The sequence below is a fragment of the Thamnophis elegans genome, chromosome 4, assembly GCF_009769535.1.
Source record: "Thamnophis elegans isolate rThaEle1 chromosome 4, rThaEle1.pri, whole genome shotgun sequence".
Lineage (NCBI taxonomy): Eukaryota > Metazoa > Chordata > Lepidosauria > Squamata > Colubridae > Thamnophis > Thamnophis elegans.
Window position 1 is genome coordinate 76,510,694 of NC_045544.1, and position 21,517 is coordinate 76,532,210.

The following is a 21,517-nucleotide window of genomic DNA, read 5'->3' on the forward strand; positions in this document are numbered from 1 at the left end:
TGAAATAACTGGAAAAAACTGATCACAAAAAATTCATCTCAAGTGTTTAATTGGAATATACACAAAAATGAGATATGCCTCCATAGAGGCGACAAATTGGTTGTTCATCTAGCCCTCCCAGGCTCCAGCAAAACAACAACACCAACTGCAACCATTTTGTTTCTTCCAGACTCTACAAAATATCTATAATGCACACAGGATGGTTTGAATGAGTGTCATCTACTGTCAACTAAAGCTGCACTCTCCTTCAGTGGTTAAAACGAAGGGGCTTTGATCCATAAGTAATATTATCTTTAAGTAGTGGATGAGATATAGGCATAGGAACTTTGCACCATTTTCGCCCCTTCTTGTAAATGGGTTTCACACATTCGATAGGATATCTGGTATGGTACCTGTAAAGAGAAGCAGAAAACCATGCCATGAATAAAACTGTCAAAATCACAGTTTAAAATGTTTAAACTGCAATAAATACTTATGTTTAAAATGCAATACTTATAAAAGGCATCCTCATTTGATTTTTATTAGCACAGAAATGGCAACTAGGGCCCCGTGTGCCTCTGTGAAATGATCTAAGGATCTTAACTGTGGGCTCTACCTCTTCAGTTTCAATAGCGGGAGTACTTAATTATAATGCTCCTGCCTCATGCTGCTTTAGATTAGGAATCAGGCAAGAAATAAGAAACTCTGTTCTGTTTCCATTTCCTATTAGGTATTGTTCTGAAATTCAGTCAATGGCCATTAATTTCTCATTCATTCATTCCACAATTTCATCATTCCAAAATAAAACCAGGCATGTACTGCTCCTTCAGCAAGGTCCAATTCTGACTGGCAACATCTGTGTATCAGGTTATTCCCTGGCCAACTTCAATCTTATTTCTATTTCATCCTTTTCAAACGGTTATCTGGTGAATCTTGGCTGTGTTCACAAGACAGCTCTATTAAAGTTGAGAAGAATTTGAATTGCCAAAGGAATTAATGTCTGTTTTGTTAAAAAAAACTTGGTTAAATTTTCTTAATACAAGAGAATAAGAATTGGCAGGACCATTCTTTTTCACACATTCTGATAAGAAAGTGCAGTGAAGTTCTTTTTAAAAGTGATTTTTATTGCTTGTAATATAAAAATATATAAAACAAAGAAAAAACATTAAAACATAATAGAAACTAAATAAATGAGAGAAAGGAAAAAGGAATGAGTTAAGTTGCTTGTGCAATAGGATTCAAAGAATTTTTTTCCTATGAGAACCAAGGAGCTAAGGAAAGTGGATTGGTTATACTGTATCCACTAGCTTCTGAAGGCAAGATTAACCAGAAATACATAGAATCGTCATAGCATTTTGCTCTCAAGGTTTTTTTCCCCCAGCAGAATTTTCAATTTAGTTTAACAAAACCCTCTTTATAAATTCAACAGTGCAGACAAGGAAGTTATCAATAAAATTGCACATATGCATCTCTGGTGAGGAATAATATGCATACACGAATGTTAAGGGCTTTTGATGGAGCTGTGTAAAACTGATTTGCGTCTTTGCCCATTTAGGATGTGCAAAATGATAATAAAATCCCAATAGCCTCAAGCAGTTTTGAGCATATAAATATGTTCCTATTGCTCCAACCCTTTTCAAAATGAAAGATTCCATAGAAGGTTTTGCTCTCTGGTGCTGTCAAATAACTAATAGCTTAAGATGTAAGCACATTGTAATAGCTACAAAGTTCAGAAATGTAAAAAAAATAGACATCAAGGAATTGAAGAAATATTGTTCATGTTGAAAATATTAGTAAAGTTTGATTTTTTAATTCACATAATACATTTAGCACAACTGAACTCATGCTTCATTCTAGATATAAAAAAGAGAAACCTGTTGAGAATCATTTGGGAAAAAACAGTTGGAGTTAATAATAGTTAATGGCTCAGTAGATTTTATTAGGGAGCGAGCCTGGAAGAGCAGTTAAGGCATCAGGCTAGGAACCAGAAGACACTGAGTTCTAGTCGGCCCAAAATCAATGGGTCACTTTGGGCCAGTCAATCCTCTCAGCCCTAGGAAGAAAACAATGGCAAACCACTTCTGAAATCTTGCCAAGAAAATTGCAGGGACTGGTCCAGGCAGTCACTAGAAACTAACCCAAAGATATCCCCCACCAAAATATTTCATTACACAGGACAAATCAAAGCCTAAAATTTCTTTATAAATTAAACTTCATAGAGAAACTACAGGAGTTTCTACAGGCTTCACTTAAATACATCATAATCTGCCAATCTAATTTTACAGATATTTAAAATGGCAGTGTGAAGTATGGAATATATGCCAATTCCAGGAGGCCTTTCTAAATTGTATTGTGTAGACTGTAGTTATAACTTTTGTTTGTCTCTGTCTGCTTTACTAAAGATTAGAACCGAACTCCCCCTCCCCATTCGAAACCTGATCTATTATCTTGCAAAAAGTGAACTGAACCAAGTTTGCTTATGAAAATGGCAAAATTTCAGAACAGCAGTCAAGTCTAGACTGAAATCTGAAGAGCAGATAAGAATAGAGACGAACATGCTGGATGCTACCTTAGGCTTAATAAAGCCAAAAGCAGTAGATAAAATGTAAAGTATTAAAGTGTGTAAATTAAGTCCAGATCTTTTCCTTATAGTCTTATTTATAATGGCCATTAATGTCTTAAAAACTGGTATGAGGGACAATTCACTAAGTATTGTTTAGATTCCTATGTAATTTTCAATAGTCTTTGTAGTAAAAATAAAACATATTAAATCTTTCATTAGCTTCAGGTAAAGTATTCACTATATAAGCTTTCCTTACTATATTTTCATATAAGACCATGAATTTGTAATGCATGGATTCAGATTAACATCCCTATTACAGCATATACACAAATTACCATATTATTTTTATGATGTAATTTACCAGGTGCTGATCTTCTCTATATAGTCTAGACATAATTTTATTGCAGCTTTAGGAAACAGATGTTGGAAATGATATGACATATAATAAAATCTAAAAATTATACAACTGGGAGAACAGATGAAGTTCTTAAATTACTTTTAAAGAAAAACTAAATAGATAGAGATAAATAGAAAGAAAGAAAGAAAAACCTGTCATTTTTTACTGTGGGCACACTGGCACACGTTAAAAATGAAATTATGTTTCATGCTCTCAAAAGTACACATACACATATACACATTGTACACACACACACACACACACATTCCTAGAATAGTGCAATGATGGCACAGAAAAACTCCTGTACAGTAAATATGGGACACTGACAGAAAAAGATAGGGGTGGCTGGAAAAACAACAGGCAGAAGAATGTGAACCTGAGATGAAAGCTCTGCTACTTTGATGTACAACTCTTTCTCTTTGTATATCTTATAACAGTGATGGCTAACCTTTTTGTTGTTGCTTTTTTTTGGCTTCCAGGTTAGTGCAGGAGGCTTGCCAGGCCAAAAATGGGGGACAGGGTGCCTGAGAGCCCAAAATGCAATGTTAGCACCCCCCCTGCGCATGCCCCCCACATATGTGCGGCAGGGACCTGAAGACTGGCTCGCCAGCAGGAGGCACATGCGCATGTGTGGTGGAGCTGGGCTCTGAGTGCCATAGGCTGGCCACCATGGTCTGGACAGGGGAAACTTTTACTTTTACCTTTAATTAGTAATTACCAATAGTAATTGGTAAGTGAAGACTACCTGAATTCCTCTAAATCTTGGAAAGCAGTCCCCAATTGTGCCTCTCCTGCGGCACATGGCAATTTCAGGGCCTTGGATGATAGTTGATATATTTAATATTTTTCAAACTACCCCTCCCCCCCCCCCCCCCCAAATCCCAGAAAAGATATTAAAAATAGAAAAATCCCTGCTAAAATCTGAAATTTAGCCAATTTGCTGTCAAACTTCAGTGGTGTGATTTTCAGATTCTGGAGTCAAGGGGTGTTGAGACAAGGTTTCATGCAGTCATCCTCTCATCTGCTACCAGTGGAGAGAGCCAGAACTCTACACCTTCATCAAGGCAGGGCACTGGGCCAAGATATTCAAAGGGTTACTTGTCTCTTTGCTCATGGGAATAATGAGAAGAATTTCTAGGGGAAATGAGCACAGAGAATGGCCTTCAGGTTAAGGCAAAGATTTAATTATTACACGTAAAGCAAAATTTCCCATGAAGTCACGCACTCTGTATGCATGACCTGTCCTTCAATTCGGGGAAAGTTTTAGAACAAAATTCTTGTTTTCATCCTATTCAGGGGAGGGCAATGCTCAACATTTTGAAAGCTTGTGGTGAGAGAAAATAGCTGGTATGGCACTGGGTTTTGAGTTCAGCTATTACTGTTGAGAACTGGATTAAAATCTTTACTTGGCTATGAGTCTGTCCGGGTGACCCTGTCTTGTTGCCAACTCTCTATCCCTACATGGGGGAAGGACTCTGTCCAGCCATGTTGCAGAAAAGCTGGGAAATCAAAATTGGTTCTGTAGTAACAGTAATAACAATTATATTCTGTAATATTTTTAGACCACTAATTCTTGCAACCATTGCTAGTATTTCAGTTTAGCAATGCCTTTCTCTCTTAAAAATGAAGAAATGGAAGAAGAAATGTATACAGGGAATAATGTATTCCTCGCTCACAATATGCTTCCTAAATGTAATTGAAATAAAATGCATCTTGCCATTATTTTTAAATGAGAGGCCATGAAATGTTAGCGCTCTGATTTACACAGTTTTACCATGTCAAGAACCAATGTACTTTCCCTCCAATTACCTTAAAAGGTATATTGTGCATGTGGGAGCAGAGAGCAGAAAGACAGATGCTTAAACACAATCATAACAAAGTTGGAAACAAATTTCCAAACACGAGTCCTGTGCCTTGAAGACCATTGCTTCTTCTGAGACGGCTCTGAATATAGGATGTGGCAGTTTGAGCAGTGTGTTACAACTTAACCCCTAAGAGTTGTGGAAAAAATAAATGTTTAAAAAACATCCACTTTCTCTGCCTTGCTGGCTGTCCCAGAAATCAATGTGGGAGGCACAGGTGGGGGGTAGGCACACAGCCAAATCCACAACTTTCTTGTCCTGGTTGAGATATTGTCCAAGAATGAAACATTTTCTCTCTGCAGTCAACAGAGACAAAATCCCAATGAGTTGGAGAAGCGTTCCTAAAAATGCCTCAGCAAGGACAGCTAGCTGTTCTACTAGTTCTACTTACTGTTCCAAAAACTTGCATTTCATTAATGCTCTATCACTTTCAAATACAATTCCTTGTTTTATCCTGTTACCAAAGTTATTCCAACCTGGCTTCCTTACCCACCCTCCAGGTCTGTGAGCTCTACACTAGGAAAGCAAAGGAAAGACAAACATAAGAGCTACCAAAATGAAATCTCTCTTTAGGAACTATACAGCAGTTTGTTAAATTGTTTGGCTTAAATTCTATTTTTGTTCCACGGGGAAAGGAATAGAATTGATCACTGCTGCCTTCATCAAGTAGGCTGAATTCAGACTGTGAAGTTAATGCTAGAGTTAATAAATCATCTCATGAAAGTCCAGAAAGAAGATTTGATAAAAGGAATCCTAGGGAGTAGTAGGTATCCTGTTTCTTTTTAAAGTTTTAAACAGGATCTATACATATACAAATATTGTCTACACACATAAAACATGTTCCTAAAAATACTGTAATTTTCGCACTAGAAGACGCACCGGATCATACAATGCGCATTAACTTTAGAGGAGGAAAACAAGAAAAAAAATCTGCCTCTGCCTCCCAGCATCCATCTGGTATTCATCTGGCTAGCATCCTTGCAGCAAACTGCCTGGTCAGCTTTAGCACATTATCTCAGCCCCAGCACATTGGTCAACTGAACTGAGCTGCTGCTTACGCCGGGAAATGCTGGAGCCTTCGCTGCTGAGCAGTTGATTGGTAGTTGCATCGGCCTTCCGGAATACTGCAAACAGCTGTTCTAGGCGGTGGGGATCGCCACCGCTCATCGTCATTCAGTAGCAGCAATCCCCGCCACCTAGAACAGCTGATTGGTGGTATTCTGGGGGGGGGGGCGGCATTCAACCGCAAATCAGCTGCTCGGCAGCGAAGACTCCAGCGTTCCCTGGCAGCGGTGAATGGTGATAGCAGTGACCGGTGGCGGCATTTGCCGCCAGCATCCCTGCTGTAATATTTGCTCTATAAGACGCACAGATATTTCCACCCACTTTTTGGGGGGGCGGGGGAAGTGCGTCTTATAGCACGAAAAAATACCATATATTCTTGTAAAAACATAAAGGCCGCCCAAGAAATAAAAATAACAGAAGCACTTCCAAAATTTATTCAGAATACAATCAACAGAAAAAGAGATTGAGCTATGACCACCACATCCCTGGAAAAGGACAAGGATGCAACCTCAGAGTTTCTGATTTTTCCTAAAGAACAGTGACCCTGGCATTTGGTAACCCCTGCCTTCATAAAGTGCTTTGACATCTCCATGGGAACAAAAATCAAGGTCATAAATAAGGGATTAGCTCCTCTGAACAGACAGCAAAGAACACACACACCCAAAAAAAAAAAAAAAAGGCAATAGGAGGGTAAAGTTTCCCCATTAAGGAACTAGGTGTGAAAGCAGGATGGAGAGGAGAAAAAAGGCTGGAAGATTGGAAGAGAGAAGGAACAAAATTTAGGTAAACTATGAAATGCAGGCAAAGAAAAAAATATTAAAATAAAAAGGGAGAGACAGAATAAGTGCCATTTCGTGTTCTTTTTGTCACCCATTGATGCTAATAAGCTTGCTTATCTATTCTGTAGCTCACAATTGCCAAATGATTAAAAGTATACAAGATAATAGAAAATTAAAGGGGTGGGGGGGTGGGGGAATGGAAAATAATGAAAGCATGAAGACTAAAAAAGAACAAGATGGTTTGTATGATACGTGGCTCTTTCCTTTTACAGATTCATTATATGGAGGAAAATTTTCCAACTAAACACAGTTTATCAACTAAAAGATCAGTGGGGATACCCATATATTAGGCTTCTACTGAAATTAGAGCATGGGTGTCAAACTCGCAACATCATGTCACCACGTGACGTATCACAACTTTCCTCCCTTCACTAGCATGGGGGTGGGCGTGGCCAGCAGGTGACGCATCTGGCCCATAGGCCACGAATGTGACACCCCTGAATTAGAGGGATGTTATAGTCCACAAACTGGATCATGGATCTATTTGTTGTCTTCACCCCTTTAGGCTCAAATACTACTGGAAAGAACATCCCACTGGGATCTGAATCACATATTATCTTATTCCCCCATTTTATTTTATCAATTTTTAGTACTCCCATTGGATCCTTTTTTATTTAACTAATATTTTTCGGAAACTATACAGGTAGTCCTCAACTTACAACCATTTATTTAGCAACTATTTGAAGGAACAATGGCACTGAAAAAAGTGACTTATGACTTGGTTTTCACACTTACGACCATGGCAGTATCCCCATGATCAGGTGATCAAATTTTGTACGCTTGCAACTGGCATATATTTATGACACTTGCACTGCCCTGGAGTCACATGACTACCATTTATAATCTTCCCCTGGTTTCCAACAGGCAAAGTCAATGGGGGAAGCCAAATTTGTTTAATTACTGAATGTCCCACTCAACAACTGCCATGATTCATTTAGCAAAGGTGGCAAGAAAGGTTGTAGAATGGGGCAATTCTTCTCTAACAACTGCCTTGCTTAGTGATGGAAATTTTGGGCTCGACTGTGATCATAGGTTGAGGACTACCTGAACTGTTGATTTCGGCCTGCTTCTAAGGATTCTAAAAATTTCCCCTCCCTCACCCACTTAGTAGTCAAAGAGCACCTGACCTGTTGAGCTTAGGTTTGGAAACAAAACCTTCAGGACGTTTAGGTTTATGATCTGGCAGCAAACCTAAAAAGGGGAGTGTCGGGGTGGGAGGAGAGACAGAAAGGGAGAAAAATTAAGCAATTTCCTAAATACGCATCCAATCCTAGTATATAAGTTATGTTACGAACTCAAATACAGTTATCCATTCATCTCCAATAAATGGAAATCTTGTTATCTTGTTTATTTTCGAAGCATACGAATCAGCTGCAAATGATTATTTAAAGTGTCTAAAATCATATGGGATAGTAGGTTGATCCCATTGTAGCACTTTGATTTTACACAGAATCTTGGTATACATGCTACAATCCACCAGATTTGTAGCTTCCATTTATTATTAAAATATTATATTTTATGCTGACTTTTAGTTCCATACCTTGATTCCTAAAACATTGCTGACCTTTAGTCCCTAACTTTTTGCTTCCTTATATTTTGTACAATGAAATAAGACCAAAGAGATCAGAGCAGAAACTGCTCTGCCTGAGTTTGCTTTGTAACACTGGAGCTAACAGGATTAATGGGATCTTTTGCACAGGGTTAACCCATTTGCTGATGTATCTTGCTATGGATTGCTAAATGTATCATAAAGCACAACAAAGACTACAAAGTTCTATCACAGTTTAACTGTAAACAGTAAACCTGAAACTTGCTGCGGGGATGTTTGCAAGCAGCGCAAGCATGGTTAGTAAATATCATTGAAAATGATGTTTTAGAGAAACTAGGATTCATTATTCCCCAGCTGGTTCTTATACACACAAAAGAGAAACAAGGAAATTGAAAGTAGTTACCTGCTCGGTGAGCCATTTCCACGCACATTGCAATCTTTCTGTGCTCTTCGTCACAAAGGCCCGTGATCTTACGAGATATCATCCCTCCTGTAGAGGTTATGAACTGACTTAGCAGTAGGACGTCCTAAGGAAGCAAAACAAACAAATCCAGAAGTACCATTATCAGTTAAGCTCGCACGTAATGGGGACGCAAAAGCTTCCGAAAAGCATTATGAAATTAGCCATCTGAATGTTTCTGCATAAACCACATGTGCATCACTACCAAATATTTTGTAAATTATTCCCTGATGGTGCTTAGAAATGCAAAGGGTGATACATGAAGCCATGAATGGCCAAAAGTTAAAGGGTATTACTATGAGCAAGACCTTTAGTTTTCACTGTATTATTTTTAGATTAATAACATTCTCTTGAATTGCATGCCTAGTTGCATGCCTAGAATTTGATAACTGCATATCGTAAATGGATTCTCCATGCCCTTACAACAGCTAAAAGATGGATATTGCAACATTAGAAATATAAATACAGTATACGACCAATTTATTCAAAGGATTGAAGATCTGCTTACCCTTGCTATTTATGAGTAGATTGCCTACAGATGTAGATTTTGTATGGATAAATAAAATATGAGACTCATTTATACAAAATTCAGCAAAAAGGACGATCATTATCTAAGTGCATTAAAAATGAATACATTTGCCTGTTTGCATTAGATAATTATATGTAGACTTATAATTGTTTACTATTGTAATGACATACTCTATATTTTATTTTTTTTGATGTATTTTTTCACTTAATTTTTAAGCACTTGTTATAACAGAATAACTGAGTTGGAAGGGAACTTGGAGGTCTTCTAGTCCAACCCCCTACTTAAGCAGGAAACCCTATACCATTTCAGACAATTGGTTGTCCAATGGTTGTCTTAAAAACTTTCAGTGTTAGAACAGTTATAACTTCTGGAGGCAAATTGTTCCACTGATTAATTCATCAGGACATTTCTCCTTCGTTCTAGGTTGCTTCTCTCCTTGATTAGTTTCCATCTATTGCTCCTTGTCCTTTGAAGAACAGATGGATTCCCTCTTCTTTGTGGCAACCTGAGATATTGGAACACTGCTATCATGTCACCTCTATTCCTTTTCATTAAACTAGATATACCCAGTTCCTGAAACTGTTCTTCATGTTTTAACCTCCAGTCCCACATCTTTTTTACGTCGTGGCGACCAAAACGGAATGCACTATTCCAAGTGTGGCCTTACCAAGGCATTATAAAGTGGTATCAACACTTTATGTGATCTTCATTCTCTTCCTCTGTTAACACCTTTTGTTTTGCCTATTTTTTTTGATGGTGTACATATCTTTGTGTTTTGTTTCTTTTTAGGTTTTAACTTTATAGAGATAAAATTGATTAAAAAAAATAACTTGAGAATGCTCTAATTTTCTAGATACTTTTAATTTTTCCCAACTAATAAAAATATGATTTTACACTAGGTTTTTCTTCAGAAAGAGAAGGCATACAACACTGCAACCTGTCTTGGAATGCATTCCTGGGCATTCAACTAATGTTCTCAGGCAATGATTGTAAGTCAAAGCAAGCCACAAGAAGCATTTCTAGATGTTCTTGGGTGAAAGTATAACTAGAATATTTAAAGTTACTAAATTACTATTACAAATTTATACAGAACTAAGACAAGACATGGAGTAATCTAATACTAAAGTTAAAAAAACACATTAACATGAAAACGTCGCTCTATACTGTTCTAAGATTGTTCTCCACTGTATCTAAGAAGTATAAAATTCAAACATAGCAGATACCTGTTCTGGAAATGTATCTATTACCTACTTATTTGTCATGATTACTGAGTTTGGAATCAAGCAGCCACAATTTAGAAGAATTACAAGGAGAATTATTAATAATGTAAACTAATCACAGGCCAGATTAGTTTACTCAGCCAAAAATAACCTTTGAGCAATGCTAAATCTCTCCTTTTTGCCTCAGATGAACTAATATTTGAAATGTATAGTACACATGGATCACATTAGGAGAACGCCCAGCTTGCGTACACACAGCTTGTCTGGGGTAATGCAAAGCCCATCCAGAACTAAGGTTGCTAAACATACAGATCCTGAGGCTCCTTAAACTCACAGCCATTTTATCTTACCAGGGTTCAGCTGAAGCCTCAAGTCCTTTGTACATGATAACTGCAGAAAGATTATTATATGCAAAAGGAGGAAATGTTGGACACCACCCACAATAGAGGAATGGATGGTGAAGGTGATGGAATTTGCTGAAAGGGTCAAACTGATCCCTTTGATCAGAGAGAAGCCATACTTATTTATTATTGACTAGAAACTCTTATAAACTTTGTGCGTAAAACACAAACAAGTGAATTTAGGATTTCAATGAAAAAACCAGTTTACAAAAAAGACTACTATGTGGTAACCATAGAGTATGTATAAGTAAAATGCACATTTATATTTAGAACTGTGGTAAAAAAAAATCAGAAGCTGCTTTTTTATACATCTTTCTTTTGCACTTTTGGCTTTGTCTTTCTCCCCCCCCCCCTTACCTTTATTCTATATTAGTTTGTTAGTTTTTAATCTTTTTAACATTTTAGTACACAGACTCCAGTCCAACAATGTAATATTTCTCACTTAGAGAAATGCTACAAGGCAATGCAAAGATACAGTGTTTTAGGGTAACAGAGAAACAAGTGCAAAAGAGTTAAAAGAAAAAAAAGTATTCTGGCAGATATTAGCATTGCCGTCATGTTCCATGAAATTAACACTGTGTGCTAATGGGCAGCCAAGACTGCAACTACAGCTTGACTTTAATCACTGGGCAGCTCCTGGGAGAGGCTGAACCCAGATTCCCACCCCTGTAATCTGTAGGATCTGATGAAAACAACTTGGATTGAATTAATTTGGAACTCGCAAAGCCTGGAGTCCAGTCTCCATTCTCCACTGCCAAAGTGAGATGACATTTACTCATGGTCAGACTAATCGTGTTCCAAGCAAGAGAAGAGGAAATAACAGTTTTGCCTTCATCTGGACAGAGTATTTGATTTCTGCTGCTAGGTAAACAAAATCCATCATGAACAATGTATTCTCTGGAAGCAGAAATCTGGCTGCAATTGTGGGCAGGACCAATACCCAAGGCCACCTGGATTCCTGACAAGTGCTAATAATTTGACTAAACGACCTTCGGGATTTGTTTGTACAACCAGCACACTCTTCTCATCCCATGCTATTATTTTGGGTTGCACAAGAGCTGCTGCTTATTGTAGTGATCTTTTGGCAATTCTAACCACCTCTGTTTCAAACCAAGCCATCTTAAAAAAAAAACCTTCTAAACATAATTAAGTAACTAGGATATTATTAAACTTAAAAAACTCCAATAAAAACAAAAGTTCTTTTTTATCTTCAAAAAATAATGAACTCCTTTTAATTCTTTCAAAGCCATAAACTTTTCAAATGGTCTAAAGTCTCCTGGTGTGCTGTTACTTAGGGAAAAAAGAAGAAGATGGTGAGGTTTTAATTGCAGGACAAAGCAGAGAATGAGTTCAGGGCCAGGTTCTGAATGGAAAAATCACTTGGTCTTCAAAAATCACTTCAGAAGCTCTGTTTCAAGGGCCCCATGGGCAGGGTCTCACTCACATTCGCCAAAGGAGGAAGGAGAAAGCAGCTGGAATAGAAGCGGTTCTCCTTGTTCATGTGCAGGCTAGATTATGCCAGAAAATCACATGTTCCCTGTCCTTGCATTAAAGCACCTTCATAAGAATTTCCAATGATCCAACAACTATTATGGAGGAGGTATGTATTCCGTTAAAAAGCTGACACAAATAGCTATGGAATACTTACTTCAAAGTATTCAAATCTCCAGTGCTAGGTGAACAGCGCCCCAGAGAAAGAGAGTCTTGCAAGAAATGTTTTCTGCCCATAACTGTTCAAAAATTCAGGATTTCAAAACTGGTGTGTGTGTGACCATTTATAATATTTTGAAGTCAAGTTTTATTTTGCAATCTGATGTTTTATGCCAGTCGCCTAGTTTGCTATTTTTTTAAAAGTGCAATATACTTGGCTGGGGGGGGGGGGACAAATGTTGCAAAGTTGTTTGGGGCAGCAACTATCTATTATAAAAATGAAGGATTTCTGATATAACATTTGTGTGGAGTTAAAAGCATGGCTGCAAATTCTCTTTCCTCCTATTTGATGGGCATAATCTCTCCTCTTTTGGAATAAGACTCGCTGTTAGGAAAGCTTGATGCTTGGCTGCTTGGAAACTATGCTTCCCCATGCACTGTAAAGAGTTGCATTGCCAAAATATCCAGTTATCTTTTTTTGTGATACTGAGGCTGCAGAATCATGGGATGGATTATAAACTAAATAAAGTGACACTGCACATTTGAAAAAAAAAAAGATTTGTATTCAGCCTTCCTTAAACAATGTTGCTAAAACTATTTAGTAACTTTCCCTGAACTGCCTTTTAATCAGCCAGGGACACAGCTGTCTAGTTTGGATTAAGTGTCAATTTCTTTTTCTTCATCCAGTCCATGATTAATATGGGTCTTCAACAGTTTATGGTATTTTACTCTTGAGAATTTTAACTACAGCTGGAAAGATCTAGATTGTCTAGATCCAAGATTTATTCACTGGAAAATAGAAGGGTAGACCTATAATACTACTTTCTTTTTATTTATCTTGGAAACCTTATTGCCCACTCACCAAAAATTGCTGGAAATAGTACACCTCCAATCCTAATTAGGACTTCATTTTCTTAAATGTGTAATCAGTCACAAAATCAATGATTTCATGAAATAAATTATATAGTTCCAAGAATGCTTGTTCAGTATGAAATCCAAAACATGCACAAGTCATATTACATTCAACAACATTGCTGGTTAGCAATGTGAAAATAAATGGAGCTCCAACAATCAACAGATTTTAATTCTGCTACGTACATAATTGTTCAGCAATGTTCCAAGAAGAAATTTAAAAAACTATTATTCCTTGGTCTTTCTAGGTAAGATTGGGGTAGATTTCAGTTTTAAGATGTTGGAAGTCAGTTAATGTAAATAACTTTATAAATGTCCTAGATTCCCATTCTAGAAGATGCAAACCTTTTCCTGTCATATCATGTTACTATATTTATGAAAGAGATCATTTTGCCAGCAAACTTGAGTAGAGAGTTTAACTTATACATGCTGATGTGTGGACAGTACAGTTAGAGGTATATTAACATTGCGAATACTACATATACACATTATGAACATATCCTTTACTGCAATTCTCTCCCTCTGAAAAATTCCTGCCAACTACCATGATTACAAAAAAGCTGGCATTTTGCTTGCTAATTTAGTTTTTCTTTTCTTTTCCTTTTGTGTGATGCCTCTAAGAATGTAAATTATTATTTTCAACTAAAAACAATGTTCTAGGCATTAGGTTTTGCTGGCATGTAATTTAGCAGTAACAAAGTCTACACATGTAATTTTGCTTCTCAGCAATCCTGACATTTTGTGCAAAGAAGAGTTGACCTCTAAGACAGTTGATTATTTCATTAGACAATACCAGACATACAATTATGAGAATGATCTAGAAATAACTGGATTTCGCTATATATATATAACTTTATCTTCAGCAGGAGGATGTCAGCATGGCTATATTTTAGCAAGTATTAGAATAAAAACTCACCATATAATCGTACTTGTGTTTTAAGTTCCAGCGACAAATAGGACAGTTACCAGAAGGATTTGGAGGGCTTGGGATTTCCACATTGTCTATCATTTTGCCTTCGATCTAAGATATTAAGAGCAAACTGATGAGGGAAATTTTGAGTCCAAGTTTCAAAAACTGCTGTTTGATTTTCTACATTAATTTATTCAGCACATACAACATCAATACATTGAACTGCAGAAAAGGATAATTAGACTTAGCTGTTACCAACTTACATTTCAGAGAATGAACTTGAAAAAAGGGAAAAAAATACTTTGAATTTTAAGTAGCAGTTTGCAAGTATCACTTTGTTCTGGAATACTAGAAACAGATACTAGTGATCCTGTCTTAGAAAGGAGACACATTCTGTCTAGTTAATTAACTCCTCTTCAAAGCAATAGAGCCCACAGTCCCACCTAATCATGCTCTAACTTATCTCATAATTGCTTCTTGAATTACTAGAATGTTGCACATTTCCCAAAGCTGCTCCACTAATTTTAAAATATCTAAAGTTATGGGAATTCATAACATGTTCTTTGAGGTAGTATTTTAACAAAAAGTTTAATTGACAAAAGGCATTTTCTGTCAACTAGGTTCCTATTCGTATTCTAAAAGAAGGTCTCAGGACATATTTGCAAATTATCATGGACATAATCACGAAGTATTTGACTTGGAAATCTGCTGCAAAAGATATTTAATCATTTTCTGGGGAAGATTTAAAGGCAGAAGTTGGGTTTAAGATCCCTTATTTTTATTTTATCTTCGGTCCAATAGGGTATTTCGATAAATAAAACTCGTCTTCTGAAAGTGCTTTAAATTTTGTTCTTGACCTTTTTTTGATACCAGCAAACCATTCTTGAACATTATTTACTACTGTTAATTAAAAAAAAAAAGAAATAGAGTTATAGGAATTGTAATCCACACATACATAGACAAGGCTGTCACCTCGAAATGACTTATTCATAAAGTGGGTAAATAAAATGAGTTATTGGTTAAAGCCTCAAATTGATTTAATGTGGTTATTAGTACACAAGAACTATATTCAAATGAATCAATTAATCAGAATAGAACTGGAAGGAGTCTTCTAGTCCGGCCCCCTGCTTAAGCAGGAGACCCTATACCATTTCAGACAAGTGACTATTCAATCTCTTCTTAAAAATGTCCAGTGATGAATGTTAGTGTCACTTGGCCCAAAAAATTGTATTGCAATTTAGACAGCAAAAGCCTTTATTAAACAACTCCATATGAAGCATAATTACTTTGGAAAGGTCCTGAAAATTAAAGTGTATGACCATGACTTCACCACAAGTGTTTTCACAAAACGATGCTAAGTGCTGGATGGGAAAGCAATGCACTTTTCTCACAAAAGAATTTTCTTTTTGCCTTTGTTTTCAACTTGACATTTATGACACCAAGAAAAGAAGCAAACTATCCAGGCAAACATTTTCAGATTACAGTAATAAACCAGAAGAGAAATAAAAATAAACATTTGCAAAGCACATTTAATGTTATCTGTGTTATGTTCTTAACATCACAGAGTATTATTTTTCCTGTGAGTACATTCAATCAACAGCAATACTGTTTCAGTAGAAACAAAGAGGGTCCTAGAAGTTCATAATCTTTATTCAGACTTGCAGACATTCCTATCCTGTAAAAAACTGTGGTTTTTACTGAAGTAACAAGGAATTATAATAACAAGTTCTGAGGACATATTCAGAAGGTTAAAATAAGGAGTTAGGTAAGCTTTGTTCATAACCATATCAAGATTTAAATGCATATTTATTATTCATTGAAGGTTACTGTTCCATTTTTCAGTTGAAAGTTGATGGTTTATAAAAGTTAATATTTGCAAATCAGAAAATACAGCACGCTTACCGTTGTGACGTTCCCTTCAGTAGTTTCTACAACTGCAAACACAAAAATGTGAAGAAAATATTAGATATATTTAAATACAGTAAAAAAACTGGGGTGATGAAGAATATTTTAAAATTGCTGTGATCTAGTAATAAATATAGTATTAGAAAATGAAATGATATTTGAAGAAGTTAATATGAAATCCAATACTCCAAATATGTTTTCCAATATTACTCCACTCCAGAGTGGGCAACTAAAACAAATTCAATATATATGAAAGGGAAGAAAGTCTGCCTATTTTCCAGATTACTGAAACATTATACATACAGTAATCATCAGCAATAATTATGTGAAAATAACCTGAACCAATTAGCCTACCAAGTATTTTCAGGGTGAAAATAATAGGTAGCATGTAATCTTCTAAATAGCTTGCCATTCTGGGGAATGTGGGGATGATCCTTTACTAAGTGGAACAACTTGATATTCTGGGGAACAGAGAGAAATAAACAAGCTGAAAAGTGTCTATGACACAAGTGATGGAAGAGTCATCACAAGGTACAGTCTCTTGTCAAAGCTTCTTATCATTATGGCTGTGGGGTCAGCAAAATTTATCCTCTTTTTTGACATCTCAGAGAATACTTCCTAATAGTTCAGCACTTTTCATACTATAAAGGATTCTTCTTTTATGATGCATATTCACAAATTGTGAAAAAATATTAATAATCATTAATAGCTGCATAATTCAGAAATGGTTATTTAATCACCTACAAAAATGGGAAGTTATTTATTTTGCCCTAGTCAATGAATGAATTTCAAATCCTGAAGTTAAATACATGAAAAGCTGGGTGGTTAAGTATAATCCATTTTATGTGTGCCTTTTTCTGCTCTTGTCTAATTGTTTCAAGTACCCAGAGTGTGTATTCCTGTCTCCTTTAGAAAAGGTAACAGCTCAATTTCAGGAATGTTTCTTTGAAAAATCTCCCTCTCTGCCCCAACTGTTGGTGGCCACCTCCCTCTCCGCCCCAAGTGTTGGTGGCCACCTCTTTCACGGTTGAAAAGAATTAAAGCCATGCATTCTGGAGTAAAGGGGAACGGTGAAACTTCTCCTGTATCCAGTGTTTTCCTTATGTGCTGATGGCAAGGATTTCTTCTTGCCCTTGTTTTCAGCTAGGATGGGTTCAATTGTTTCCCCTAACAGATTCTTTTCTCTGTACATTTTGTCCACAGACTATACTGACTGAGGGTCTTTGATGCTCCCTGAACTTGATTGTTTTCTTGCAGACATTTCATTACCCAAACTAGTGTAGGTTTTATTATGAACTCAGCAATTACACTTTGTGATGTGAGTAGTGTCAGCTAGATTCTGTGAACAAGAAGATGTAGCAGAAAGTTTACTAAAAATCGGGGGAGGGGGAGAGATGGAGTAATTTCAAGATGTGAAAATGCTGTTGTAAAGTAGCACTGTTAAAAGATACAAAAATGTCTGCATATAAGAGTGAACTCCTGCCCACTTGGTTATATGAAATTGAGAGGCTGGTATGTTGGGAAAACACACATACTGACTCTAGGGAGAATAGAATGCTTAGGAGACGGTATGATAAAGAACAGATTGGGTAGAAAATGAATACTGCAGTAAGTTCATTAAGACGGTTTTGATCACATAAAAAGCATGAATGAGAATTCAATGGTAAAACAAAGGAGGATTAAATGGGTTGAGAAGAAGTGGGACACGGGTACATTATTGTTAATTAGACTTAATGAGATCCTCAATCAAAACAAAACAACACAATAAAAATGGGAGAAACAGCCAAAGAGAATATATGAAACATGTGGACATGACAGAAGCAAAGATAACAGGCCTAAGGCTCTTACTATTTGCAGGGGAACTCTCTAGAAATCAAAGTGGAACGAATCAATGTGATACGGGAGAAGCTGCCATGAAAAAGATAGAATTTGAAAATGAATCAAATCCCTTTAGCTATGGAACAAAATAAATAAAATCTCACATGTGAGATGCAGCTTAAAAAAACCCCAGCCTTTAGAGCAAACCTGGGCATTTTATGGCCTGCAAGTCACATCGAGTACTTTGGCTGTCCCTGTCCAGCCCACACTGTTGGTGTAATTGGCAGGGGGGGGGGCATTGGTGGCAGGGCATCAGTGGAGAGTGAGGCAGCATCAGGGGCTCCCCACAATTGCCTCAATTTCACATGTGGCCCCTTGGGAAAATTAATTACCCACCCCTGCTCCACAGCAATCAATGATATCAGGATTCCTGCATAGATTACAGACTTACTGCATTCTTACACCGAAAAGCTAAAGTTGTGCAGTGCAACATCATAATATGGAAAGAAAAAACACAAAAAACCCCACTATGCTTAATAGGAATAAATGAAACATATTAAATCAATGGAAAATATGTAGGACAAGAAAATGGGACAAGCACATCCTTATGCTGAGTCAGATCATGAACCCCAGTGTGTCTTTCAATGGTAGCAGTTTTCTGGGTTGCAGTAAATGTTTTTTTTAGCCTTAATCTGGAGAAGCAGGGATTCTCTCTCTCTCTCTCTCTCTCTCCCCCTCCCTCTCTCTCTCTCTCTCTCTTTTTCTCTGTATATACACACACATACAAACAAACAAACGTATGGTCTACTATTAAACAATCTCCCTCCCTTAAGAAAATCTTGGATCCTTTTAATGGACCCAATGAATTCTAGCACCACATCTGAATTAACACTGATCTAGACATTTGATACTATTTAAAGACTATTAATTCCACATTCTTACCATGGCAGCTTTCCCCAACTTATACGCGCTGCCCGCCCCCAATCATCATCCACAAGGGCCAATCCATTGCACTGTCTCTATTATTTGCATCTATGTTTACACCTGAACATTTTAATTACAGGTAGTTCTCGATTTATGACAATTGAGCCCAAAATTTCTGTTGCTAAGTGAAACATCTGTTAAGTGAGATTTGCCTCATATTACAACTTTTCTTGTCACAGTTGTTAAGTAAGTAACACAGGTTGTTAAGTGAATTGGTTTCCCCATTGACTCTGCTTGTCAGAGCCAATGTTATGATCTTGGAACACTGCAATTGTCATAAATATGAGTCAACTGCCAAACATCTGAATTTTGATCAGGTAACCATGGGGATGCCGCAACGGTTAAGTTTAAACATTGCTGAAACTTTGAATGGTCACTAAACAAACTGTTGTAAGTAGAGGACTACCTGTAGTTTCAAATGCATTTGCTACAACAGGGTGAATTCTCCGACTATACAGACCCCGGAGGAGAAGGAAAAAGAAAAAAGATGGTGAAGATAACCCCAATAGCTGTACAGGCATAGGAATTTTACAGATTTGTGCACTTGGTAGGGTAGTCTTGGCTTTCTACCTTGCATTAGCCGTGCATCCCAGGGATTACTAGTACGCGCATCGACCAATCCACCCAAGGGCTCTAAGACCGTAAAAACTGCACTTTTGTTTCAGCGGCTGCCAGGCATCCTCACCTTGGAGGAAGGCGCCCGGATGCTCAACCCTTCCGTCCTCGGCCAGCGCTGCACCCCGGACGTTGGTTTTGAAGCATTTTACGTGTAGAAAGGAAACATCAGCACTCACCCTGCCGGAGTCCGCGAAAGGGAGGGCGGGTCCAAGCGTTCCCCAACAAGCGAGGCAGAAGCGGTGTAAACCGAGAGAGAAGCCCCACGGGAGCCGCCATCTTTAAAGTACGGAGGCGCTTCCTCTTCCGTTTTCAGAGTCCTATCCGATTGGACAAAGGCGGTATCCGACTCCGCCCCCCCCCCCCCCCCGGAACTCTCCCGGGTAGAAAAGCGTGGCTGGTGTTTCGCTCACACCGGCGGGAAGCCTTAAAGCAAAGGTCTTCAAATTTGGCGACTTTAAGACTTGTGGACTTCAACTCCCAGAATTCTCTAGCCAGCTGGCTGGAGAATTCTGGGAATTGAAGTCTACAAGCCTTAAAGTTGCCAAGTTTGGGGACCCCTGCCTTAAAGTCCCCCCCCCTCTCTTAGAGGCAACTGGACTTTGTTTCTCTTTGAAGATGTTTCTCATCAGCTTCTTGGATGAGAAGCGAAATGTCTTCAGGCAAAAACAAAGAAAGTCCAGTTGCCTTTTGAAAAAAGCACCTTTGGGACAACCATGACCTGGGGATCTCCATAGAAACCCGGCGGGAAGCTTTCTTTGGGGGTTTGAAATACGTTTGTGGAAGTTTAGCCTTTTCCGATACGACAGACCAGGATCTCATCCATGAAATGCGTTTGCTCTAACAATGGGGTTAGGAAGCCCCCTTTCCCTCATTGGAAGGAAGGATGGGGCAGCTTTTGGATTTTACTTCCCACGTGGATTTTGTGGATTTTTCTGCGTGGATTTCATATTTTGTAAATACGATCTCAAGTTTAAACACCCAGATGCTGCTGTTTGTTAAGCATCAACGGTTTTAATTCTTAACATCGCTAATTTTATTTTCCCACACAATTTTGAGGAGGGATAGGAAAAAGCCAGTTAGCAGATATTTAGACAGGCAAAGGAGAATGCAAACTTTTTTGGAATTCATCACAAAAACTGCAAAAAAATGTACTTAGGCCTACATGTGTGTGAAATTACTATTTCCAGCTTTGAAAAAATTGCAATTTTTTTTCAATGGTGATATTTTCCCAACAAATCTGTCCAGTATTTTCAAGAACGCGTTAGTAATACTATACAATCAGCAATGCAGTTTTCAAATTTTACTATAGAAACACGACCAATTGTGATCTACAGACTTCAATGATCAGAGATTTGAAATGACTGAATCAAACCTGATTGCTAGAATCAGGAAATAACCAAATCTAGACTGTTGAATCTTATCAATGGATGAGAGAAAGAAAACAATTTACAGAATCACAATAACATGAAAGTTTGAATAACTTGTTGGAAAACAGTCAACCCCCCGCCCCCCAGTACTCCAAAAGCCAGGCAATACTGGACACAAGGTAAAAAAGGAAGACATATTTCCCTTTGCTGGACATTTGGTAACCCTAGGAAATGCTAAAAATACTACTTAAGAGCTCATTCACACATCCCCCTAAAACAGTTTGCTAATGGTTTTTCTAGGGCAGGTCCTTGTGATGCTGACTTCCCTCTCCAGCTGCTTAACTAATTATCTTGTTCTTAATCTCCATAGCAGTCTATGAAAAGAGGGATCTCAGTTGATGCTCCCTCTGAGGCCTTCCTGCTTTGTTGCATAGCCCTCCAGCACAGATAGTGGTTGCCCAGCCCACCAGCACAGAAATGGTTAGACAC

General features: G+C 37.6%; 1 protein-coding gene across 1 annotated transcript; it reads right to left on the reverse strand.

Annotated features, from left to right (window-relative positions):
* Positions 1-31: 31 nt before the first annotated feature.
* MRPS18A (mitochondrial ribosomal protein S18A) lies at positions 32-19,979 on the reverse strand. Its single transcript, XM_032216483.1, has 6 exons — positions 19,838-19,979; positions 16,239-16,270; positions 14,343-14,447; positions 8,658-8,781; positions 7,833-7,896; positions 32-392 (listed from the first exon to the last, which is right to left on the reverse strand). The coding sequence occupies exons 1-6, from the start codon at positions 19,935-19,937 to the stop codon at positions 248-250; spliced, it is 570 nt and encodes a 189-aa protein (XP_032072374.1). The 5' UTR covers positions 19,938-19,979; the 3' UTR covers positions 32-247.
* Between the last annotated feature and the right edge of the window lie 1,538 nt (positions 19,980-21,517).